Below are 27120 nucleotides of genomic sequence, written 5' to 3' on the forward strand. Positions count from 1 at the left end.
AAGAAGTCAAAGATGTTGTTGACGGATATAGATAGCTTGCATGAATAGGCAAAACTTTTGTCGATGAATTATAGTATGGGAGAATGTGAAGTTGCTTACTTTCCAGGAAAAATGAAAAAGGACAATATAACTTAAATAGAAAATGGGATTTGAACCTATCGATCACACAGATCGCTTGGAGTGGCAGTTCAAGGCAATGAGAAGTTTACAAGAGCATAGGGGTATGATAGGTAGCAGTTTCAGGAGGGTAGCAAAACCACAGATACAGTCACGCAGATAGTTGACAGTTAGGAATGGTATGAGAGATAGTCAGGTAACGCAGGGAGTCTCCTATGACTATCCCCATCTCAAACAGCAATGCTCTTTTGGATACTGCGGGGAAGAATTGCCTCTGAGTGTGGGTGTAGCACTGTCAGCTAGGTTTCTGGTACCAGGACTGGCTCTACTGTAACAAAGGGTGTGTCAGATTCCAAGTGATTGATTGTAATAGGGGACTGTCTAGTCTGAGGCACAGATGGACTTTTCTGTGACTGTCAGTGAGACATCAGGATGGTGTGTTGCCTCCGTGGTGCCAAGGTCAAGGATATCTTTGAGACGGAGAGTATTTTAAAAGGGGAGTGTGATCAGCAGGAGATTGTTGTGCATCTTCGTACCAACAACGTGTGTCGAGAAAGGGATGAGGTTCTGCAAAGAGAATATAAGAAGCTAGGTAGAAGGTTAAAAAGTAGGTCATCAAGGGTAAAAGTATTTGAACTACCACTGATGGCATGTGCCAGTGAGAATAGGAATAGAAGGATAGAGCAGATGAATGTGTGGCTGAGTAGCTGGTGAAGGGAACATTTTTGGACCAGTGGGATTTCTTCAGGGGTAGAAATGACCTGTTTAAGAGGGACGGGCTTCACCTGAATTGGAAGGGGACCAATATCCTTGTGGAGAGATTTGCTAGTGCTATTCAGAAGTCTTTAAACTAATAAGGAGGATTGGGCGGCTTGAGGGCAGGGGCTGATGGAAGTGTGGGAACTAAAATGATAGTGAGAAAAAAGTCTGAGGCTGGTACAGTAGCTAAGGAGAGCAAGTCAAAGAGTGAAGGCAGACAAGAATATGGCAGAGAACAAGGTTAGACTGATGAATTAAACCACATTTACTTCAATGCAAGAGGTCCTGCGGAAGCATTGGAAAAGGTGCAGAGGAGATTTACCAGGATGTTGCCTGGTCTGGAGGGAAGGTCTTATGAGGAAAGGCCAAGAGACTTGGGTCTGTTCTCATTGGAAAGAAGAAGGTTAAGGAGGGATTTGATAGAGACATACAAGATGATCAGAGGATTAGATAGGGTAGACAATGAAAGACTTTTACCCAGGATGATGACGTCAGCTTGTACGAGAGGGCATAGCTACAAATTGAGGGGTGATAGATTTAAGACAGATGTCAGAGGCAGGTTCTTTACTCAGAGAGTGGTAAGGGCGTGGAATACCCTACCTGTTAATGTAGTCAACTCAGCCACGTTAGGGAGATTTAAACAATCCTTAGATAAGCACATGGATGATTTTGGGATAGTGTAGGGGGACGAGCTGAGAGTAGTTCACAGGTCGGCGCAACATTGAGGGCTAAAGGGCTTGTTCTGCGCTGTATTGTTCTATGTTCTATGTACTGTCTGGAAATCCAAGATCCTCGTTATCCACAGCAAATGATATCCCTACAAAGAACTGTAATCTCGACGACAATCTGTAGTTAACCGCAGATGATGGGTCCTTCTTATATAATTTTCCTTTATGGTACAAATATACTTATTCTAAATCATCCACTTTAAATATTGAATTGAATTGAATTTATTGTCACTTGTACCGAGGCACAGTGAAAAGCTTTGTCTTGCGAACAATACAGGCAGATCGCATAGTTAAGTAGCATAGATAGTAAATAATCGGTAATCAGCAGCAAAACCAAAAACATGTACAGGCGAATGTTAAGAGTTTGTGAGTCCATTCAGTATTCTAACAACAGTAGAGTAGAAACTGTTATGAAACAGGCTGGTGCATGTGTTCAGGCTTCTGTACCTTCTCCCTGACAGTAGAGATTGTAGAAAAACATTGCCAGGGTGGGATGGATCTTTGAGAATGCTGGTGGCCTTTCCTTAACAACAGGCCTGGTAGATGGATTCTATAGATGGGAGGTTGGCCTTTGTGATTGTCCGGGCCGAGTTCACCACTCTCTGTAACTGTCTTCGATCTTGAATGGTACAGTTGCCATGCCAGATAGTGATACATCCAGACAGAATGTTCTCGATGGTGTACCTATAAAAGTTGGCAAGGGTATTTGCAGTCATGCCAAATTTCCTCAGCTGCCTGAGGAAGAAGAGACATTGATGGCCTTTGTAACTAGAGCATTCACATGAAGAGTCCAAGAAAGCTTGTTGTGGATGATCACTGCCAGGAGCTTGACACTTTCCACTCGTTCCACCTCTGTGTTGTTAATGTGTAGGGGAGCATGAGTAACATCCTACCGAAAGTCAATAAGGAGTTCCTTGGTTTTGCTGGCATTGAGAGCTAGGTTGTTCTCAGTGCACAATTTTTCCAGGTCTTCCACCTCCTGTCTGTTGTCTGTTTCATCGCCATCTGAGATTTGACCGACTATGGTGGTGTCATCAGCAAACCTGGATGTGGCATTAGTTTGGTATTTGTCGACACAGTCATGGATATACAGTGAATACAATAGGGGGCTGAGTACACACCCCTGGGGGCTCCAGTGTTGAGTGTTAGTGATGATAAAATATTATCCCCAGTCTTCAATGATAGTGGCCTGTGGGTCAGTTACAGAGAGTGGGGCTTAGTCCAAGATCACTACGTTTAGTAATCAAGCTCGAGGGGATAATAGTGTTGAAGGCTGAACTATAGTCAATGAGTAGGATTCTTACATATCTGTTCTTTGGTGACAAGATGTTCTAGGGAGGGTGAAGAGCAAGTGACATGGCATCTGATGTGGATCTGTTGGTCCGATAGGCAAATTGGAGTGGGTCAAGAGTAGTGGAGAGACTGGCATTGATTAATGCAATTATCAGCCTTTCAAAGCACTTCATGACCACTGAAGTTAGGGCCACTGGGCAGTAGTCATTGAAACGTGCTGCTATTTAGGCACAGGGATGATGTTAGCCCTTTTGAAACAAGCAGGGACAGTAGTCTGCTGCAGGGAAAGGTTGAAGATGTCCAAGAAGACCTCTCCCAGTTGACTTGCGCATGCTCTGAGTGCACAGTCTGGTACTCTGTCGGGTCCCATTGCTTTCCTTGGATTCATTCGAAGGAAAACTGATCTGACCACTGATGAAGTGACTGGTGGGATAGGTTAGGCAGGACTTGTCCGAATAGGTGTTACCTCTCCACCAAAATTCTGCTCAAATCGAGCATAGAATGCATTGAGATGATTTGGGAGGGATATGTCATCATCTGCTATCTTGCACTGTCTCTTTTTAGAACCTGTGATGTCATTCAGTCCTTGCCATAGTCGCTGGGTGTCTGTCTGGGTCTCTAGTTTGGATCAGTATTAATCCTTGGCTGTCTTAATGGCTCTGTGCAGGTCATACATAGATTTGCGTGGGTCTCCTGATCTGAAGGCCTCACGCCTGGTTTTTAGCAGGTTCTGTATGTCCTGATTCATTCAGGGTTTCCTGTCAGAGAACACCCGGATTGACTTCCTTGGTATGGAGTCCTCCACACACTTGCTCATAAAGTCTGTGACGGTGGTGGCGTACTCGTCCAAGGTACCTGCGGACAGTTTGAACACGGCCCAATCAGCCGATTCCAGACAGCACCGCAGTGATCCTCTGCCTCCTCCGACCAGCACTGGACCTGTATTCACAGGGCGTCTCCAGCTTGAGCTTTTGCCTCTAAACTGGGAGAGGTAGCACAACGTTGTGGTCGGAGTTTCTGAAATGAGGGCGGGAGATGGAGCCACTATCTATTTACTGGTATATCCCTAGCCTAATGTGCCAGTTGCCTTTAACATGTGGGTGAATGGGATACAACACGCATACTCATTTAAGTAGGCATATTGTAAGAACATTATTGTGGTTGTTAGTGATGTAGGTGGCCTTCAAATGGCATATGGGGAAACTCAGGGAGATTACAATGAAATAATGAGAACTTTTAGTAAAATAAGTATGGAGGAAGTTAGGAATTTAGAAAGAAAAAAAATCAAACTCTGACTGGGATTGCTTAAAGAACTAGCCGAAAAGAGGTAATGTAGTAAACTGAATGAAAATTGAATTACATAGAATGTTGTGACGATGCTGCCACTTTAAAAAGATTATTTTGTCCTTGGTTTTGTTTTGGAGAGACATTCCAAAGGCAGAGGCACTGAAGACTCTAGAGAGTAATGGCTAAACAATGGAAGGAGAATGGCCAATTCTCCCAGTTCACGTTTTTTTCTAGTTGTTTTTTCAGCTGTAGCAGTCACCAGATGTGTGAGTCCAGAATGTTGTAAGCTTCAGGAGAAGATTTCTCTGAAATTTCTCTCTGGATGTTGTTCCCTCCTGCCTGTTAGAACCTTCGTTTGAATTTACCTTTTTGCCAAGGGGTGTGTTTATGGGATGTTGGAACATTTTAATTGTTCAGTTTAATGAACAGTTAATTGGAACTGTTAACTAATAATAGTTAATGCATAGTGGGGGTTAAGTTTTCCAATAGTTAAGTTATTCTAAATTGCCCTTTCTTTAATTTGTGTTTCAACTGTAGTGTTTAAATAAATTCTGTTTTGCCTAAAGCCAACCTGCAACACCCACTTCACATCTGCCTTTAAGAAAAAGGTTAGGGTCTTGGCAACCTTCTGAAAATATTTTGAGGGGGTCTGGCCTGGTCCATAACAATGTGCAGCACAAAATCAAAGTATGTGTTCTAACTGGTCCATCCCAGTATTAATGTTCCACATGGGTCTCCATTTAGCCTTCTTCATCATCTTCTATTTCTTTTCCCACTGAAGTTGATCTAGCTTCCCCAAAAATACATCAATGCCATTTTGCCTGAATGGTTCAATGAGGTCCATATTTTAACTAGGTGGTTCTGGAATTGTAGGTATTTAACTAGAGGACAAAGTACAAAATTAGCAAACTTGAAGCAAAATTTCAGAGTGGAAGAATTTGGATGTAGTAAACTTTTACAAACAACTCTGACCTGATATTTCATCCATTATCTACACTATTAAATTCTTTGGGGAGGGAATTGAAAGTTCTAGGGATGTTTAGAAATCATCTAATCCCAAGGGGCATGCAGGTTCTAGCACTGTGTAGCACAAGCCAAATATCAGTTCAATAGCAACTGGACAGGCCATGATGAAAATACGGAGATTTAATATCGTTTCAATTTCTGGTTAGGGTGCAGGAGATGGAACAGTGTTGGTGAAGTCCATGATAGAGCAGCCTAATTGGCTACTTGAAGGAGAAAGCAGCATTTATTACCTTCACCTTAGTGTCACAGCCAAAAACAACCACTGAAACTTAACATTTCACATTGGTTATGATCTGCAAAGCAAGACATGAGGTGGTTGTCAGGCTGTCAGAGGTCGTGAAGGAGACACAGTTGAGTGGAGGTGGTGTAAAGTAGGACAGAATACCCATGAATGAAAATGAGCCATCCATGCATCCGAGAACACAATGTGATTGATAACAAATTCATGCAAGGCACAAACTATTTTATTCATCATCATTGTCACCCTCAATTTCATTACATTAAACATCAGCAACTGAAATGCTTGACTTATTTCCTGTGCTACACGTTTCAAAGTTACATGTCAGTTGTAGGCAAACCTAAATAGCTCCATGATTGGGGATTCAGATGGTTTGATCACCAAATGCCCCAAGAAAACAGGCCTCATGGCTTTTACAAAATATTAGAGCTTCTTTTGAAAGTTTATAACCATTACCCCTCCGCAGAAATTGCTTCATAAATGTGAAACCGAAATATATCTTGCAATAAAAGTGACAGGTTTGAGAGGCACAGTTAGAAGGATCACATTCAGACATTTCAAGAGATTGGTGCGTCCAGGAGAACACAATTTTTAAAAATCCCGTTGAATAATTCTGATCTTGCACAAATCTCAATTCATCAACATTAGTAATTGTTAATGTTCTTATCGAAGACTAAGGAGTAAGATGAATCAATGTTGTTATTAGTTTGAAAAATACACTGTGATGTGTGTAGGAAAAACAGAAGTTCCTTCAGGCAATTAGAATCTTTGATTCATTGTCCTCTTTCACTGGGATCCATTCTTCATCAGCTGCAGTGAAAACTTGCTGAAGATGGCAAAATCTCCAATGGCAGAAACTGTCTGGAAATAAGGAAATGACATCCTGAGAGACCTCACCGTACCTCAGCCAATAGATGGCTCCAATGAGGAAGCTGTTCATGAAACAAAGCCAAGGAACGTTCAAATCCATGTAGGCAGGCAGGGGAGCCCAGATCAAAACAACAGTCAACTGAAGGAGAATAAATGGGCTCCAGGTCAAGAGAAAGCACATGGTAATATTGGTCAGGAGTTGTTCCTTGGCTGAATGGGACTGCCTCCATGCGTTGGAGTGTGAACATATCACCACAACCTCTTCCACATAGGAAATCACCTTCAGAGATCTGACAAGGGCGCTCAAACCAGACCAACAATAAATTGTCACAAGAATCACTGTCAGAAGTATCAGAATGGAGAGAAAGTGGTTCTGAATGCTGATGGTGACATCACATTGGAACAAATAGTAGTACAAGACAGCTTTTAATGGTGGATGGAGACTGTGGATATCAAATATGTAGACAATGGCTCCAATCCATAACAGCATGATAATGAAAATATATAGGATTTTCCGAGAGGTGTTTATGGGTTTGGGAAGACGAGGTAGGTTTATGTAAAAATCAAGACCAGAGAGGAAGAAGATGGGCAAATGCAGGACACTGTACATGGATGAGAAAATCTGTAGAAGCAGGCAGATGTGATGGTTTCCAATTTGAGTTCCGAGCACTGTACATGTCTTAAAACATGAAATGATTAACACATTCACAAATAATGCAAGATCCATCAGTGATAGGGAGATGCAGAAATAGCCAATTAAACTTGGGAGTATCTTTCGCTTTGTGCTCAGGATGATAAAGTTGAGGATGACCTTTGCAAACAGGACAAAGAGCAATAAATTTCTGCCGTCAATGATCTGGTAAATATATAGGCTGCTGTCAATCTTAATGCAGTTCTCACAGAAAACAGGTTCCATGTTTGACTAATTTCAATCCACTGCTTATCTTCCACTTTATATGATGAGGGATAGATCTACTTTAGATTGACATCAGAATTCCTGCAAAGCTAAAACAAAGCAAAATTAGTTCTTCAACCTGACATGAAACAATGAAATATCTAGAATCATGAAGCAATACACTAAATGGATCAATGATTTCATAAAAGATATTTGGAAAACTTTATTTTAGTGAGAGGAAGAACTACAACTTGTCCAGAGTTCTTCTGCCTGTCATTTTCTTGCCGCAAGTGATGAGATTATTTTTGTTGTTGTTGTCACTCTGTGTTCTGTAAGATAGCAGCTGTGAATACTAATCAGCTAGATGCCTGGGGATTACACCATTTAAAGCACCAAATGTTCCAAGGGTTTTTTCATTCAGTTTTTTCTCAGATACAGAATGGGTGGCACAGCTGTTAGCACTGCTACCTCACAGCACCACGGACCCAAGTTTGATTGCAGGATTGATTGATTGTCTATGTGATTTCCCGCTGGTTGCTCTGGTTTTGAACCACAGTCTAAAAATGAGCAGGCTAGCTAGATTAACCATGGTTAATGTGGGGTTGCGGGGATAGGGCGGGATGCCCTTCAGAGGGTCAAATGGCCTCTGCACCATAGGGATTCTATTATATATAGGGGTAGCTCCTAAGATTCGGGTTTGAATCTCACACTTGGGTGACTGTCTTTTTGGAGTTTGCACATTCTTCCCATGTCTATGTGGGTTCCCTCTGGGTGCTCCAGTTTTCTGATGTGAGTCAGTGTGGACTCAATGGCCTGTTTCCACACTGTAGGGATCCTATGATTCTACAGTCAAGCCAATCCCGAAGGGAGATGGTGATGTTGTGGTAATATCACTGAACGAGCAAACCATAATCCGAGGCTAATGCTTTTGGGCATGGGTTCAAATCCCATCATGGCACGTTGAGGATCTTAAATTCTTTAAATAAATCTGTATTTGAAACCTAGTTTCTGTAATGGTGACCATGAAGCCATTGTCAATTTTCAAAACAAAACATTTGGTTTTCTAACTTCCTCTCTTCAGGGAAGAAAATCTTATATGTAACACTAAGTCCTCAGTAATGACTCTTTACTGCCCTCAGAAATAACATGCCACTCAGTTCAAGGTAAAAGCTAAAGTTTCCACAGTCCTACTGGACCATTGGGCTCCTCTCTCATCGTAGAGAAATGACTTGTGATGGTCCAACTTGAGGGTCACCATGGCTCAGGCAGTGGCAGAGACTTAGAAGGAAAGCCCTTCATACTAACTTTAGCCAGTCCATGCTATTCAAAGGCAATTAGAATGGCAACAAATGCTGGAAAAAGAAGAAAAAGAACAGGGATAGCGCCAAGTTGCCGCATCTCAATAGATCATACAGGTCAGTTCAAGGGTCAGTGAGTAATCAGTCCATTAGGTCCCATGCCCTGAAGTCCTGGCTGGCTCTGTACATTGGGGTTCAAGGAGAGTTTGAATAGTTCAGTGCTGCTGAGAAATTGGGATTCAAGAAACTCTGGGTTATTTATCAATTCCATTGAAAGGGAGCTGTCTGCCAGACAGCTGTTAAAGGCAAAGCCTGTAAGCAACCATTTTCTGTTACAGAAAACTGAGGTTTGGGGCAAAGTAATGAATATAGGCCATACGGTTCTACTTAGAATAGCTAGGGAGCTGGACTTGTGACATGATTAGGTGTTAGAGGGCAGACTTGTGAATCCAAGGGACAAAGTCTCAGAAGAAGTGAGTGAGTATCTAGGAGGTCAGCAGTTGTTGAGGCATTCTGAATAGAGTGACTTTTGAAATCAGATGCTAGATCTTCAAAGAAAATTGCTGCAACAACTTGCGTGAGAGACAGTGGCCTGATTTTCATCCCCTTGTGGGATGCACGGTATTCGGAAAAAAAACAGCTATGCAAATCCAAGGCAAAGGGGAAAGCCTACCTCAGGTATCAGCCTTTAGCACCCAATCCTGTGTACCCATACCCCCGGCTCCACATACCCCATATTTTCCAATAATGATGGGGAAATCAGTTTTGCAGCACAAATCGTATTGTGGTTTTATATGACCAGGCACTCTGAAATAGCTTGTACTTTTTTTTAAAACTTCCTACCTTTTTAAGACAGCTTCTTGACAAATTTGTCAGTTCCAATTAGTTTATGTACTTTTATGCACAAGCTTGCCTTGTCATAATCTCAAGACCTGAACCAAAGGGTTACCTTACCTCATCAAAAGGAGAGAAATATTAAACAGTCCTCGAGCGTTCACTCCTTTCACATCCATACACTTCCCATGTTTACCTGTGCAATTTAACATCGTCTACCCATTCCCCATGACTTAAGATTCCAAACTTCTTTTGGCAGTTTTTGCCCTGGCCAAGATGCCCTCTACTATGGTAGAAAATCAAGGCTACGATTTTAAAGACTTTTGTGACTCACAGCTGGGCGAGTTGATGAGAGATTTGTGGGATCTGTTTTGATTGTATCTGCCATTTAATATGCAATTTATCATGTGATCCAATAAAAATTTCCTATTAACCGCCAACTGCAACTCTGAGCTACCCACCATCACTCAGAAATATAATATTTCTTCCTTCACTGTCTCCGGCTCGAAATCCTAGAATACCTTTCTTAACAACATTGTGGAATTACCCATATCAAATGGACGGCAGTTGTTTAAGAAGACAGCTACCCACTACCTTCTCAAGTGTAGTTAGAGAGGGGCAATAAATGCTGGCCTAGCCAGCGATGCCCGCATCCCATTAATAAATCAGAAAGAGACTTTCTGTTTAATTCATTCTAATTTTGGATATTAAAATATAACAGATATTGCAGATTATTTTCTTGTTGAGAGTTACAAAGCAATATGTCTTTTGTTTGATTGAAACCATAGAATCTCATGGCTTTATTCTCTTTCCCTAGACATTCCCTGCCTAATCATATTGTGGGTTTAACTACAGCACTTGAATTGCAGCGGTTCAAGAAGGCAGCTTTCCACCACCTGCTCAAGGTCAGTTAGGGACAAGCAATAAATGCTGGCCCAGCCAGCGACATCCCTCAACTGAATGAACAAAAGGGACTACAAATCTTGTCAACTCTAAAGTTATTGTCTCCTAACTGATTGTAACTAGATTTGAAGGTCTGGTCTGGTATCACAACACACACATCCCATTCAGAGATTACCCCAGTGCCCACTGAATCACAGTTCAGCAATGAACTCAATTATACTTTTCTCAAACTAATGCTCAAAATCCTTTTGAACCATTGCCCTCCCTGTCACTGAAGTGTTTTCCAGCTGTCCAGCCTTCTAAGATCTCTGTGCAAAATCTGGCATCTTGCACAATCCTGTAAGTTTTTGATTAGCTGCCTAAGGTTTGCTTTATGTAGCTTTGTGTCAAATATTATTGAATCATGGGCCTGTGAAGCATCTTGGAATGTTTGATTATGTTAAACACTTGACAGAAATGCAAGTTGTTGAATTATTCATTCTGAAAGTGTGTCAAAATGATCTATAATTAAAATCCTTCACAGGTTCTTTAAAAATTGCAAATGGATTTTTAAATTGGTTTTGGCATTGCTGACATAAGAAATAGGAGCAGCCTTAAGCCACTTGACCCCTTGTACCTGCTCTGCCATTCAATAAGATCATGACTGATCGAATTACTCTACAGTCCCACCTACCCCTTCAAAACCCTTCTACCTTCCCACCTTGCATGTCAAGAATCTATTCATTACTATTTTTTGAATTAAAAGACAAAACAGCAGACATTGCTTAATAAAACTATGCAGTATAACTAATTGGCCATATTGGCCCATTAATCTCATATTGCAATCCCTTGTGGCGACTGGGTGGGAGTGACATGTCAGTGTTGGCTGTAGGTTTGCAGATGGCCTATAAGCATGATCTTAACTTTACAGGCTCTCTGGCAAGGGGCAATAGTCATTGGCAAATAGAGATGTCGGTGGATTGCTAGCTTAAGCAGCTGTCCATCCAGTTCTAAAGTTCCGAGAAAGAGTCATACTGGAGTTGAAACATGCACTCTCCTTCTCTCTCCACACCTACCGCCAGACCTGAGTTTCTCCAGCATTATCATTTTATTTCAAATTTCCAGCACATGTAGTAGTTTGCCTTTATCTCTTAGTGTCTACTCTTAATGATTGGAAGGCTATTTTGAAGATCAGTAATTAATTTCTTTATTGTTCTCTAAACCATTTCACCACTTCAAAAAGGGGTTACACTGACCTAACAGCACACAAACAAATCATTCAGCTCAACTTCCAACCCTTTTTACGTCAGCCTGTTCATTGAACTCTGTTCCTTTCTCTCTCATGTGCTTATCCAGTATTCTTTGTTAGCAGCATCAATCTCTGATCTCCACAGATAACTCATGCAGACCATTCTAACATTGTAGATTATCCATCTTTAGCCATGGGCCTCCATATGTTGAGGATGCATGTGTCTTCATAGTTACCAACATGTTCCAAACTAGATATCCCTCAGCACTTTACAAAGATAAAATAAAATCAAAGTTGTTTCAACTGGAGTCGCTCTCATATTTGTATGTTTGCAATACAACAAACATTAAATACATTGGTCTGGATCTTCAGTGATTCAGGATGACTTGAAGCTCCAGTAAAAGTGGAGGCTGGTCCCTATTATGGGATTTTCGCGGCCACATCTGCAACTTCAGATTTTCATCAGGGCCTTTTAAAGGTTGTAGTTTGGTGGGAGTTGTTAGCTCAAACTCTGCACTCCAAACCTGGTCGATTTCAAGGTGAAGATCAGCACAAGCTAGTCCTGCACAGTTCCTATGGAGTCAGGCTAACTTTTCAAAGAGTTGTGGCTTACGTCGCATAGGAACTGTTGGGAAAAAATAGTCTGCATGAGGGAATCTTTCAAAAGGCTGGCTCATAAAGTCCACCTCTTGCCCCACCTCAACCTCTCATTGCTGGCTATGCCATTCATCCAGCCTCTGAAAACCCAGTACTCCATCTGGGAATTCATGCCTGAAAACTCTACTGCAATTCTCTTTGAGGATGTAACTAATAGCTTTGATGAGGGCGAGTCAGTGATGTGGTTAGTTTGGACTTTCAGAAGGCTTTTGACAATGTCCGGCATACAAGATTAATATGTAAAAATTAAAGCGCATGGGATTGGAGTAGTGTATTGACATGGATAGAAAGCTTCTCAGCAGACAGGAAACAAAATGTTGGAAGAAGCAGGTCGTTTGCTGAGTGACACGGAGCGAGTAGTGGGGTAACGCAGAGATCAGTGCTAAGGCTTCAGTTGTTCACTATATATTAATGATCTAGATGAGGAAGTAAATGTAATATCTCAATTTTCAAATGACACAAAGCTAGGTAGGAGGACGAGCTTTCAGTAGGTTGCAGAGAAACTTCAGTGTGATTTGGACAAGCTAAGCGAATGGGCAAATGAGTAGTAGATGAGGTAAAATGTGGACAAATGCAAAGTTATCCACTTTGGTAGCAAAATCAGAAAGGCAGATTATTATCTGAATGACTATAAATTGAGAGAAGGGAAGGTGCAGTGAGTTATGGGTGTCCTCATAAAACAATCACTAAAGGTAAACATACAGGTGCAGCAGGCATTGAAAAAGGCAAATGTTATGTTGGCCTCCATAGCAATGTGATTCAAGTACAGGTGCAGGGATGTCTTGCTAAAATAATACATGGGCCTGGTGAGGTCACACTTGGAATATTGTGTGCAGTTTTTGTCACCTCATCTGAGGAAGAATGTTCTTGCTATAAAGGGAATGCCATGAAGGTTTACCAGACTGATTCCTGGGATGATATGAGAAGTTGAATCAGTTCGGATTATATCCTTTAGAATTCAGAAATTGAGGGGGGATGGATTTTATAAAAATCAATAACATTCCAACAGGCCTAGACAGGTAGATTTGTGATGACTCAGATGCTGAGGCAATCCATGCCAAAATGTACGAAAAACTGGACAATATTCTAGTAGCAAGTAACATTCACATCACACAAATGTCAGGCAATGACCATTTCCAAAAAAAAAGACAATCTAACAATGATCTCTTGTCATTCAATGGCAGTATCTTCACAGAAACCCCAACTACCAACACTCTAAGATTTACCATTGACCAGAAACTGAATTAGAATAGTCATAAACATAGTGGCCATAAGACCATTCCAGAAACTACGAATTCTCCAGTGAGTAACTCACCTCATGACTCCTCAAAGGTTTCCACCATCTACAAGGCACAATTCACAACTTTGGTAGAGTATTCACCATTTGCTTGGAGGTGTGTAGCTCCAACAACATTCAAGGAGTTTAGCATCACCCAGAAGCTAGTAGCCCACTTGGTTGACACTCCATCTAGAAACATATTCTCCCTCCAACACTGAAGCTCAGTAGCAGTTGTGTATACTATATAGAATGTATATGGCACAAATTCACCAAGGCTCCTTAGATGGCATCTTCAAACTCACAACCATTTCCATCTCAAAAGACAAGGGTAGCACAAACATGGGAACATCACTACATGCAACATCCTCTACAAGTCACTCACCATCCTGACTTGGAAGTATATTATTGTTCCTTCAGCATGGCTGAGTCAAAATCTGGGAACACCATCCTTAAAAGAATTGTGAGTCTACCTACAACACATGGATTGCAGCAGTTCAAGATGGTAGTTCACCACCACTTTCTCAAAGGCAACTAGGGATGATGGCCAATAAATGCTGGCCCAGCCAGTAATGTCCACATCCTATAAATGAACAACAAAAAATCCAAGCCATTTTGTCATTAAGCACAGAAGGGAATCATTTAGACCATTGCATCTGAGTTGGATCTTTAAAAAGGCTATTCAACCATTCCATCTCCACTTCCCCCTTTGAATTATTTTTATTTAATTCCACTTTGGAATTTTTACTACATCTGCTTCCACCACTCTCACCAGACAATGCCTCTCCAGATCACAATGTTCTGTGTAAAATAAAATTTGTCTACCTTTATCATTTTCTTTTGTCATATCTGCAGGAGAATCCATTTCTCCTATTAATCCTTCAAAATCATTGTGGTTTGGTTCTGTCTCATATCCTGGCCATAAAATTCTGCAAAGTTCTGTTTGCATTCCTGTACAACCTTGGTTCTTCTTGCCATTACTTGTGGGAAACAGGAAATCTTCCCTCCCTGCTTTTCCCCACAGAATTCTAGTCCTTTTGGTTGCTGTATGGGTTCCTCAAATAATTTCAAAAATTTGAATTCTATTTTAAATTAAATAAATTAAGGGCAACAAGCTTCCCTGCTGTACTGAGAGGAAACAAAGGACATGATGCCATCTAGGAGAAAGTGAGGATTGCAGATGCTGGAGATCAGAGCTGAAAGTGTGTTGCTGGAAAAGTGAAGTAGGTCAGGCAGCATCCAAGGATCAGGGGAATTGACGTTTCGGGCATGAGCCCTTCTTCAGGAATGGGAGAAGGGCTCATGCCCGAAACGTCGATTCTCCTGCTCCTTGGATGCTGCCTGACAGACATGATGCCATTGAGCCTGCTAAAATGAGAAATTAAAGATTGGAGGAGAAAACTTTCGTGATAGAGACTAAACAACACATTATAATTATGTACCTGTGGCTGTCAATATTTAAACAGCCATAGTGCACAAATTCCAGATTTTAAAAAATACAATGCTCTTGCAGGAAAGAGAAGAAAAAGGCGACATGAATTTATATAAAACCTTTCTAGCATTAGTCATAAAGTTCTACAACATAGAAATATGCCCATCGAATCTGTGCTGGTCAAAATCATCTAACTATTCTAATTTTATTTTCCTGCACTTGGCTTATAGCATTGTATCCCTTACATTGTCAATGCACATTGAAATGTTAATTTAACACTTCTTAAATGTTCTGAGAATTTCTGCCTCTACCACCCATCCAGTTAGTGCGCTCCAGGTTCCCAAAAGAAAAAGACTTCCTTCATATCCTCTTTAATTCTGCCCCCGGGTCACTGATCACCAAGGGAAAACATTTCTTCTTGACTGTCCAGTCTACAACCCTCATTTTTATATATCTCAATGATGCCTCCCTCAGTCTCTTCTGCTTCAAGGAAAACAACTCTGATCTATCCAGTCTCTCTTCTCTAAAGCAATATATCCAATGCAGTTCTTCTTAAGATCATAAGACAGTCACAGAAACAGGCCATTCAGCCCATCAATGAGATCATGGCTGATCTGATATCCTTCAACTCCACTTTCTTGTTTTTTCTCTATAATCCTTGTTCCGTTGCACAATAAAATCCTGTCTATCTCAGCCTCAAATGTACTTAATGTCCCTGCCTCAACAAACCTCGACAGGAAAGAATTCCACAGATTCACTATCCTCAGAGAAAAGAAATTCCTTCTTATCTGTATCTTAAATGTGCAACCATATATTCTGATATTATGCCCTCTGGTCCTCAACTCTCCCACAAGGAGAAACAACCTTTCAACATCTACCCTGCTAGGTTCGCTATGAATCCTATATCTTTCAATCAGATTACCTCTCATTTTTCTATTTCTATAGGTTGAGCACAGTCCCAATCTACTCAACCTCTACTTATAAAAACAGTCCCTCTATACCTGATATTACCTAATGAACCTTCTTTGAACTGCCTCCAATGCCAGTATACCTGTCCTTTGATAATGGGCCCAAAACTGATTTCACTATTCCAGTTGTTGTCTGACTAGCGCCTTGTATAATTTTAACAAAACCTCTCTACTTTCATGCTCCATTCCCAATAAAAAGAGACCAACATTCCATTTGCCTTCCCTATTACACTTTGGACGTAAATGTGATTCATGGAAGATGACTCCCAAATCTCTCTGTCCTGTTGCTTTTCCCCAGTATTTCACCATTTAAATAATATCCAGCTCCTATATTCTTCCTGGGAGAAATTGAGGACTGTGGATGCTGGAGATTAGAGTCGGGTGTGCGGTGCTGGAAAAGCACAGCATGTCAGGCAGCTTCCATGGAGCAGGTGAATCGACGTTTTGGGCATAAGCCCTTCATCAGGAATGAGGCTTGTGGGCCAGGGGGGGTTGAGAGATAAATGGAAGGTGGGGGTGGGGGTGGGGGTGGGGGGTCGGGGGGGGGGGGGAGTGGAAGGTAGCTGGGAATGTGATAGGTAGAAGAAGGTTGGGGGGGTGCAAAGGTGATAGGTCAGAGAGGAGGGTGGAGCACATAGGTGGGAAGGAAGATGGACCAGTCAAGAGGGCGGTGCCAAGTTGGAGGCTTGAGACTGGGATAAGCTGGGTGGGGCGGTAGGGGGAGGGGGCGGGGAAGGCAAATGAGGAAACTGGTGAAATCCACATTGATCCCGTGTGATTCTGAATGTGGCCCGGAGTCCCTGTAGGATCAGTCGGTTCCGTAGGTAGGGTCTGAGGAAGGACATTTGGCTGTTCTTACTATCAAAGTGCAAAACCTCATAATTCCCCACATTGCATTCCATCTGCCAAGTTTTTGCCCACTTAATTAACCCGGCTATATCCCTCTGCAGATTCTGTGTCATCCTCACCACTTGATTTCCCACCTAATTTTGTGTCATCTGAAACCTGGCTGTTGTACATTTACTTTCTTCATCTAAATCATTGGTATATAATTGTGGCCCTCGAACTGAGCACTGTGACATACCACTAGTTACATGTTACTGTCCTTTAAACATCCCCTTATCCCGACTCTCTGTCTTCTATTAATTAGCCAATCCTCTAACTATGACATGAAGTCACTTTTGTAACCACACTACAGGCTATTTGTGAACATTAAGAGCACACAAATCAAATAATGACTAGATAACCTATTTCATTTTTATAAGTGAAATTGAATGACATATGTATGCTGGCCCAGTGAATGGGCTAGTGCAGGGGTGTGGAGTTGGAATGGGGTTAAGTGGGGAGGGCCAAATATCAGTTGTGGAATCTTTCGGTTGAACTAATAGGCAGCACTGTGACCTTGGTTTAGGGCCTCACCAATAGAATGGGAACACTAGCAAGCTCAAAAGTAAAATACTTTTCCTGACTTTTAGTCCACATTGGCAAGACAGAGTAAAATTCCTCTCTATATGTGACAAGAAAATGAGAGCCAGTAGTTACCTTTCACCAACTCCAGGTGCACATCGGTAGCAGATTCAGGTACGCTGCTCGCTGCCTGATGATTAAATGTGCCAATCTGCAAACAAAAGACTTATTCAAATTGCGTTAACTTGGTGGTTTCCATGGAGATTGTTGATTGTTCTTGAAGAGTTCATTGTACATTTAAATATTTGCTGTGTGCATGGAGTGGAACCTGATTGATTTGAAATTCCAAACAAATATATGAAAAGTACTAAGAAGCTTTTGTGAAATAACTCCACCTCTACTCAAATAAGGCAAAAACAAACCGACCCAAGACTTGACCACTGATTTATGACATCAGGTGCAAGTCTCATAACACAGTATTATTGAATCACACTGAGACTAAATGTTCAAAAGGAAGAATGTTTCATGGCTCATCAACTTGAATGACATAAATTATTTCTGAAAGTACAAAAACGTAGTTTTAATGTGCTGTGCCAGAAGGCACATTAAAAAAAAACTTTATTCTACAGTGAGTTATTGTGATCTAAAATTCACTACCAGATAAGATGATCAAAGTAGATTCAACGGCAAATTTCAGCAGAGGACTGGATAAATATTTCAATGGAAATATCTACAGGGCTATGAGGATACAGCAATGGGAGTGAGACTGTATCCTTGGCTTTATGCAACAGCTGGAACAGGTTCTTAAAGAAATTGTTCAGGGAATGCAGGTATCAGTGGCTAGATCAGTATTTATTGCCCATCCCAAGTTGCCCTTGAGAAAGTGATTGATGAGTTGCCTTATAGATTCTGCTGTCTATGTGGTGTGCAGTGTTTTCCTGAAACTGAGATCTTATGAGTGGCACAGTGGTTAGAACGCTGCCTGACAGCATCAGGGACTTGGGTTTGATTCCAGCCTTGGGTGAATGGCTGTGTGGAGTTTGCACACTCTCCCCATTTCTGCATGAGTTTCCTCCAGGTGCTCTGGTTTACTCCGACAGTTCAAAAATGTGCAGGTTGGGTGGATTTACCATGCTAAATTGCTCCATAGTGTCCAGGGATGGGCAGGTTAGGTGGATTAGCCATAATAAATACAGGGTTATGGGGATAAGATGGGTGCTCAGTCTGGGCTGGATGTTCCTTGGAGGCCAAATGGCCTCTATCTGCAGTGCAGGTATTCTATGATCTTCTTTTGTGTTAGGCATGACTCTAACCAACAAAGAATTTCTACATGTTCCCATTGATTACAGTTTTGCTAAGGATTCTTATGCTTACATGGTCAAATGCAGCCTTGATATCAAGGAAAATCAATTTCACTTATCTCTGGAACTCAGCTCTTTGTCCATGTTTGAACAAAGGCTGAAATGGGTTCAGCAGTCAAGTGGTTCTGGTGGATCTCAACTGGAGTGTCAGTGAGCAGATTATCACTATATAAGTGCTATTTGATAGTTGCTGATGACATATTCCATCACTTTACGGATGATGGAGAGCCTACTGATGGAGTGGTAATTGACCAGGGTAAACAACTTGATTGAAGATTGATATCTGTAGACCTCAGGAGATGGCCAAGATGGACCATCTACTTGGCCACCTCTTGCTGAAGATTGTTGCAGATACATCAGCTTTATTTTTTACACTAGGCTTTGCCATTATAGAGAAAGGAAATGATCCCTCTTCCTCCAGCATATCCATTCATGACTGAATGTGGTAGGACTACAGAGCTTAGAACTGATCTGTTGGTTGTGGGATCACCTAGCTCTGAGTGTTACTTGTTGCTGGTGCTGTTTGGCACACAAGCTTACAAGAATTAAATATAAAATTTGATTTTTCCGACACTTTATGCCAATTTCAAAACATCCAGTTTGCGAGTTCTAATCACCTTCTCTTTGCCACGAACTTGCAATCCCTCAAACATGTCTGAATAAAAAAAAAGCTGTCATTTCTGCCCATCTCTGGTGGGATGGTACCACCAGGCACATTTTCCCTTCCCCTCTTGCCAGGATTCTGCAGGGACACTTCTCTCTGGGTCATTCTGGTCCACTCTTCCTCTGTTCCCTACATCTCCCCGCATCCCCATGTCCCCTTCCCTTACAATCACAGACAGTATAATAATGGTGCATTTACTTCGTCTCTCCTTGCTATTCAAGGCCCCAAACACACCTTGGTGATGCAGTGATTTACCTGCATTTCACTCAATCCAGTCTATATTCACTGCGCACAATACGGCGTGCTCTACAGTGGGGAGATGAATTACAGATTAGGTGCATGCTTTGCAGAACATCAATGTTCTGTCCATTAAAAATGACCCTGAACTTTCACCTGCCATTTCAACCTACCATCATGTTCCACGCCAACATCTGTGTCTCTGGCCTACTCCAGTGAAGCTCAGCATAAACTGAAAGAGCAACACCTTATTTTCCACTTGGAGACCTTCCAGCCCTAAACATGGAGTTCAATAACTTTAGTATGAAGACCTGTTTCCATGTCTTTTACCCCCAGTCCCTGACATGGGTTGCTTTCAGCATAGCCAACCCATTATCACTTATCGAGCCTCTCATATCCCCTGGCTTACTATTCCTTTGTCTCCCTAACCTTTCTTTTCCCTCTCTCTTGGCTCTATCTCCACTCCTTTCCACACCCAACCCTCACTGTTAGCAAAAATACCACCTTTTTCTTGCTATTTGTTGAAAGGACGTATAGTGTTAACTCTGCTTTCTCTCCCCAGATGCTTCCAGATCTGCTGAGTTTCTCCAGCAATTTCTGTTTTTATTTATTGCAGATTCTTTGATATTGATGGATGAAAATCACTCTGGGACATGACACCAGTTATCTGAATGCAAACCCATTTTTGCTTTTTGTAAATAGAAGGTCACAGGGTGGATGCTGTAGACAGTAGGTTGTGGATTACTTGTGCCCCTCCCCAAAAGATGGTTAGTGCCTTACCAATGTGAAATCTGGCTGCCCCTTAGCAACAATGGGAGGGGTTGTGTGGCCTTCATTGACTCAGAGTAGAACATTCGTTCCTCATGTATAGCAGCAACTGCTCTATGAAAAACTCTAGTCCCAGCAGCAACACCAAAATGCTGCAGTAGCTTTGCTAGAACTACATACTCCGTGAAGGCTGAGAGTGGGGATTTTGTCAAAGACCATGGAGGAAGTTCCAGACAATGCTGAACAATTATTTTGTTTCAGTATTCACAACAGAAAAGGAGGCTAGCTTGCCAGAAGTCCCAAGGAAATTAATAGATAGGTTCTAAATAAGATTAGCTTAAGTAAATCATCAATAATGGGGAAATTAGTGAAACTGAAAAGTGACAAATCCCCAAGACCCGACAGTCACCATCTACAGGTGTTAGAGGTAGGAAAGCACATTACCGATTCCATAACCATGATCATTCAGCATTCCCTAAATTCAGGAGATAGACCTCTGGATTGCAAACTTGCTCACGTCACTCCATTCGTTGAAGAGAGTGACAGAGGGAAAGCAGGGAATTACCAACCAGTTTGTTTAATATCTGTGGTGGGGAACCTTTTTGAAGTCTAATCAAGGATCGGGGAACTAACCACCTTAAAATTTAAGTTAACCAGAGAGAATCTACATGAAGATTCATGAAGGATAGGTCTTGCCTGATAAACCACAGCTTTTGAAGAGGTAACAAAAGTGGTGGGTAGAGGTAAGTCAATAGAATTGTATAAGTGGACTTGAAGGTTTTTGAGAAAGCCCCACACAAGAGACTGCTAGTTAATGTAGAATTGAGGGCAAATAATTGACATAGATAGAAAATTATTTAAGTGGCAGGAAACAAAGTTGGAATAATGGGAAAGTACCACATGACTAGTGGTGTCCTGCTAAGATCTGTGCTGATGTTTCAAATAGTCACAATATTCATTAGCGACTTGGATAATGGCATAAAAAGTCAAATATCCAAATTTACTGATGACATAAAATCAGGTAGCATTGTAGACACTGCCAATGACAGCATAAAATAATGGACACTGATAAATGCTGTGGCAGATGGATTTTAATATGGCAAGTGTGAAGTTATCCATTTCAGACCAAAAAACAGCAGATCAGGGCATTTCTTTCAAGAAGTTAAAGTTAAATACAGCAAACATCCAACAGTATTTGGGGCTTCAGGTGCCTGACTGGTTAAAATACCATAAACTGGTGCAGAAAAGAGAAAAAGGCTAATGGAATGCTGGTCTTCATATCTAAAGGGCAGAGTAGACAGATACAGACATTATATTGCAGTTACACAAAATCCTGGTTAGATCCCAATTAGAGCAGCATGGTGACTCTGTGGTTGGCACCGCAGCCTCACAGCTCCAGGGATCCAATTACAGCTTTGGGTGACTGTCTGCGTGAAGTTTGCGCATTCTCCCAGTGTGTGGGTTGCTCTGGTGTCCCTCCCACAATCTAAAGAGGTGCAGGCTAGGTGGGTTAGCCATGAGAAATGCAGGGTTACAGGGATCGAGTGTGTCTGGGTGGGTTTCTGAAGAGGGGTGGTGTGGATGCAATGGCCTTGTTCCACACTGGAGAGATTCTAATGATTCAAGAGTACGGTGAACAGGTCTGGGCACCACACTTTAGGAATGGTGTTTTGGTCCTGATGGGAGTTCAATGCACATTAACAAGATGATACCTGGACATCAAGGATTAAGTTAGAGAGGAGACAAGTTAGATTTTAATTCTCTAAAATTTAGAACGTTAAGGAGTGATCTAATTTAAGTCTTCAGAATATTAACATGAAAAGAGAGTAGATAAAGATAAACTATTTCCATTGGATGAAGATTCTAGAACCAGGAGCATAGTATAAGAATTAAGGCCAGACCATTCAGGGCAGGCATTAGAAAGCACTTCTACATGCAAAGAGTAAGAGAGGTTTGGAGCTCTTCCTCAAATGTGTTAATGTCAAATTCAATTATTAAATTTAAATCTAATAGACTTTTTTTAAAGCAAGGATATCAAGAGATATGGGCGCAAGATAGGCAAATGGGGTTAGGCCACAGATCAACCAGTTTTGTTTTAAAAATGGTGGAGCAGGTTTAAGGGGCTGAGTGGCCTACCTCTGTTCCTATGAAGATGGAAGTCCTGGGATTTTGAGCAGGTGTGGCTCAGAGATCCCAGCAAGGGGGTACATTTATGGTGTTAGGGAACTAGGACAAACAAGGTTGCTCTCTTTGGTGGGGCAGGGATGAGGGTGGCCCTAATGGGCACACAGACCCTCCCAAGAAGCCTTCAGCTTTTCTGTCCACAATTAGCTGCCAGGTTGTTTATCATGACCCCACAGATGGATAAATTACCAGAGGCAGATTGTGACCCTTGTGCAAGTGGCAGCTAATTGCCTTAGGTGTATTGAAGTCCTTAAGTAGACGAAGTGAGCTGTTTGAAGCCTTACCCATCCCAAAATATCAAGGCATACGGTTTAGGTCTAAGGTGCAGGTGGGGAAAGAAGACTGGACTGGTCACCTGCTTTATTTTATGCAGCTTCATCCAACTTTGAAATGCACTAACAATCATAGAATCCCTACAGTGTGGAAACAGGCCATTTGGCCCATCAAGTCCACACAACCCTTCCAAAGAGCATTCCACCTAAATCCAGTCTATCCCTATAACCCTGCATTTCCCATGGCTAATCCACTATTCTGCACATTCCAGGACACTATGGGAAATTTAGCATGGCCAATCCACCCAACCTGGACTGTAGGAGGAAACCCATGCACACACTGGGACAATGTGTAAACTCCACGCAGACAGAAATCCAAGATTAGAATCAAATCCAGGTTGCTGGTGCTGAGAGGCGGCAATGTTAACCACTGAGTCACTGTGCAGCCCAACTTTCTGTAAAATTCACCTCCATGGCCGAAACTACAAAATCAAGAATAATATGATGGAGTTTCTACAGACTTCCCCAATCTAGCATTTTAACTTTGGCAGAAACTCCAAATAAATTGGGAGATATTTTTTAACCTCCTAAAACAGATGAGGCTGGGTTGGATGTTAATGTTCTTTTAAATCTCAAACGTACCGCTAGCCATCCACTTTCACTTTGGGTTAAGAGGTGCCTGGCACAGCTTTTAATCAGCCGTACCCCCACTTTTCTACACTTAAAACCAAAATCAATTATCCAAAGTAAATTAAAGCTAGCACTGACAGCAAAAATGGCATAAACCTTTTAGCTACTCTTATTAAACTAAGTGTTAAGCAGATTAGACAGCCCTTAATGGGCCACTATAACAACAAACCAACACAAAGATCAAAATTAAATCAAAACCAGGTAGATGAAACAGAAAATAGGAGCAACAATATGCTATTAAGCCTATCAAGGCTGCTATCCCATCCAACATGATCATGGCTGACTCTCTATCTCAAAGAGATAATCCCACTCTCTCCCAGCCATCCCCAACATTCTTGGCTTCTAGAAAGGTATTTCTGTCAAAAATATATTCACTGACTTGGCCCCCACAGCTTTCTAAGATAGAGAACGTCAAAGGAATACCACCCTCCTAATGAAGAGTTTTCCCTTTATCTCAGTCTGAATCAGCCTATAATGTATCCCAGGTCCATTACTGCTTATTTTGGGAACAGATGCACACTCCTATTTCCCAGAGAGTTATCTCTTGAAATGCAATGAAACATCACCTTTCTATTCTTTCGAAGCGAACTTTAATCAATCCTTCTTCCTATACTATTGTAAAAGGGTCTAGCCATTAGCAGTGGTAGAGGATAAACCACTATTGAGTGGTAAGAAAACAAGGGATAGTTTGTTGCTCAATGCCAATAGGTTAAAATTACATTGACTAGTTTGGCACAATAATAAAGATCATCAGAAGCTAGAGATGAAACATTTGTCTCCATTAGGGCTTTGTGCTAGATCCCTTCAGAACAAAAAAAAACTGAGACATCAATATAGATTGGATGGAGGTAAATGCAGCCACAACATTAACTATCCGGATCATTACTTTATATGACATTGCTGTGGGATGGAAATTCCAGATGTTGGTGCCTAGGTAGCTGAAAGCATAACGGCTAATGGAGATTAGCAGCATGGATGCACTAAAGGATGGAACTGGAAGATTGTAGAGAACTCAGGATTATAGCTGGAGAGTTGCACAGAGGATTTTAAAGTAAGGAAGAACATTTAAGACCATTTTAATTAGAGGTAAAACTTTAGGGCCAACAAACTAATTAATGTAGACATCTCAATAGAAATAGGATCAAGGAATAATGGGACTGTGGGAGGAGACTGGAGCACCTGGTGCAAAGCCATGTAGACAGAGGGAGACAGACACTAACCTCAACATATTTAGTCAACTTCAAAAATCTGAATTGTCAGACAGGAACTCCCTTTAACAAATCTGTGCTGACTATCCCTGATAAATCCTCACCTTTCAAAATGTCGATTAATACTGTCCTTCAGAATTTTTTCCCAAATAATTTCCCTACCACTGGTCTGTAATTACCTGGCCAATCCCTGCTGTCCTTCATTAATAAAAGAAACCGCATTACCCATCCCTCAGTCATCTAGCACTTCACCTGTAGCCAATTAAGTAATTAAATATCATCTTGCCTTCCATAGCATTCTGATCTCATCAGGACCCCGGGTAGTTATGCACTTAATCTCCAGCTACAGTGTATTCCACTTCTGAATATGGATGAGAAGTGTTCATTCAAGACCTCACCCACATCCATTGGCTCCATGCATAGGTTGTCCCTTTGGTCTCGGAGGTCCTATTCTTTTCCTGGAAATAATCTGACTCATGACATCTTTTTGCAGGTGGGAACAAGGAAGATCCCAAGGCTAACAAGTATTATTTCTCCTCATTTGCTTTTTAAGCAGTCTCCTATACTGTACACTTTTGAAGGGCCTCCCCAGTTTATAAATGCACTAGACTTAACATATACTTCCTTTTTCAAACTTTCAATATTCCTTGACATTGATAGTTCTTTGGACTTACTGCCCTTACCCTTTACTCTTGGGAGGAACATGCTGGCCTTAAACTTTCACTGTAGTACTTGAAATGGATTCCCACTTTCCAAATGTAGGTTTACCTGTACGTATCTGCCCCCAATTTACATGTAGAGACAAAAAGAAACTGCAGATGCTGGAATCCAAAGTAGACAGGTAGGAGGTTGGAAGAACACAGCAAGTGGGCAGCATCACGAGGTACAGAAGTCAATGTTTTGGGTGTAACCTTTGTCAGGTCCTGTCTAGTGATATTGAAATTGGCATTCACGCATTTTAGACATTAACTTCTGTACTATCCTTATCCATAATGGCTTTGAAACTTAGTTACGGCCACCCTTCCTAAAATGCTCACTTATGGCTTCATTCAGTAGGATTAGGTCTGGCACTGCCCTATCTTTAGTAGGTGAAGCTACATACTGGCATAGAGATCTCCTGGATGCACTTTAACTGAAAAGATCAGATGGGTTGAAATTTTTAATGTCAGCAAAACTGAAATTCCCTACAGTGTTTCTCATCTTTCTGATTTGCCTCCAAAGCTGCTCCTCTATCTCCCTCTGATTGAGGGGCCTGTGGTACAATTCAATCAAGGTGAACACCCCACTTTTTATTTCTTATCTGTACCCAGATATCATAGAAGGGCCTTTGAATCAGGCTACCTTCCCACATTACTATAGTGATGGTTTTTTTGTCAATAATACAATGCTCTGACCTTATCTCTCCATCACACCTGAAACTTGTATAACCTGGAATGTTGAGCTACCAGTCCTGTCCTTCCTTCAACCATGTCTCAGTGCTGTAGGTTCATCCACCCTACCAGTCAGGCTCCTTGCATTAAAATAGACATAATGGAGCTTTCTAGTCCTCATGTGCCTTATCCTGCCCATTTCTCCTCCACCCACTGGACTTTTGTGGTCTTCCTCCTATATGGAATTGGACTTGGCTCCTAACTTTTCATGTACTCTGTGGCCCATCACCCTGCCAGATCAGTTTAAAATCTCCCCAACAGCACCAGTAAAACCTCCCAGCAAGGATATTGGACTTATTCTGGTTCAGGTACAATCCATTAGGTTTGTACAGGACCCCAGTTACCCCAGAAGCTGGCCCATCAACCCAAAAATCATAAACCCCTCCCTCTTAAACAATCCTTTCAGTCACTCATTCATTTAACCTACCTTCCTATTCTTTTACTCAGTTGCACATGACAGTGGAAGTAATCCAAAGATTACAACCTCAGTCTTCCTCTAATCTACTACATAACTCTCCAAATTCCTGCTGCAGCAACTCTATTTTACACATCATTGGTACCAATAATGCACTTTGACTGCTGGCTATGCACCCTCCCTGTTCTGAACACCTTACAGCCACAAGTCATTTAGTCAGAAGCTCCCAGCAAAACAGAAATTCTAAAACACTGGTATGCTGTTGTTTTACTTCTTCAAATATGAGCAGGCACAAGATTTATTATCTGATAAACATTTGTCCCAACAGAAGATAAACACCTGACACCAGTTTAGTCGGCTGTGCTCATTCACCCATGCTGAAATAGCAATAAAATCTTCATGCTTAGAAAAATAACTCACAGGAGACATTTTTAAGATTCATTATAAACAACTTGTACTAACCTTCCACACAGCCATCATTCCACTCAGAGCTGGTTTATAGATAAACATAGAATCTCCACCCTTCAGCTTCATTGGTTAGTTAAGAGCAAGCTTACACCCATTAACCAATGAAAGCAAAGCTATCTTGTTTGTAATTAAACAAGGTTCCAGCATCTCCTAGCAACAGATGTGCCTGTATCAGACTACAGTTACAACTTGTATTCAATCAAAAGT

The 27120-nt window shown here is 41.5% G+C and overlaps 1 protein-coding gene across 6 annotated transcripts in view; it reads right to left on the minus strand.

The window, feature by feature from the left end:
• Positions 1-5251: 5251 nt before the first annotated feature.
• The window catches only part of gpr160 (G protein-coupled receptor 160), a 43367-nt gene continuing 21498 nt past the window's right edge, over positions 5252-27120 (minus strand). For 3 of the 6 annotated variants that reach the window (XM_072572101.1, XM_072572102.1, XM_072572104.1), the window contains 2 exons: positions 17352-17427; positions 5252-7323 (listed from right to left, as the gene is read on the minus strand). In XM_072572101.1, coding sequence (XP_072428202.1) covers positions 6200-7234 — 1035 coding nt within the window. In that variant the 5' untranslated portion in view covers positions 7235-7323; positions 17352-17427 and the 3' untranslated portion in view covers positions 5252-6199. Of the gene's footprint in view, positions 7324-17351; positions 17428-26907; positions 27011-27120 lie in introns of those variants that run through there. The other 3 variants (XM_072572103.1, XM_072572106.1, XM_072572105.1) reach the window with 3 other exon arrangements.

This window comes from Chiloscyllium punctatum, chromosome 6 (genome assembly GCF_047496795.1).
Source record: "Chiloscyllium punctatum isolate Juve2018m chromosome 6, sChiPun1.3, whole genome shotgun sequence".
Lineage (NCBI taxonomy): Eukaryota > Metazoa > Chordata > Chondrichthyes > Orectolobiformes > Hemiscylliidae > Chiloscyllium > Chiloscyllium punctatum.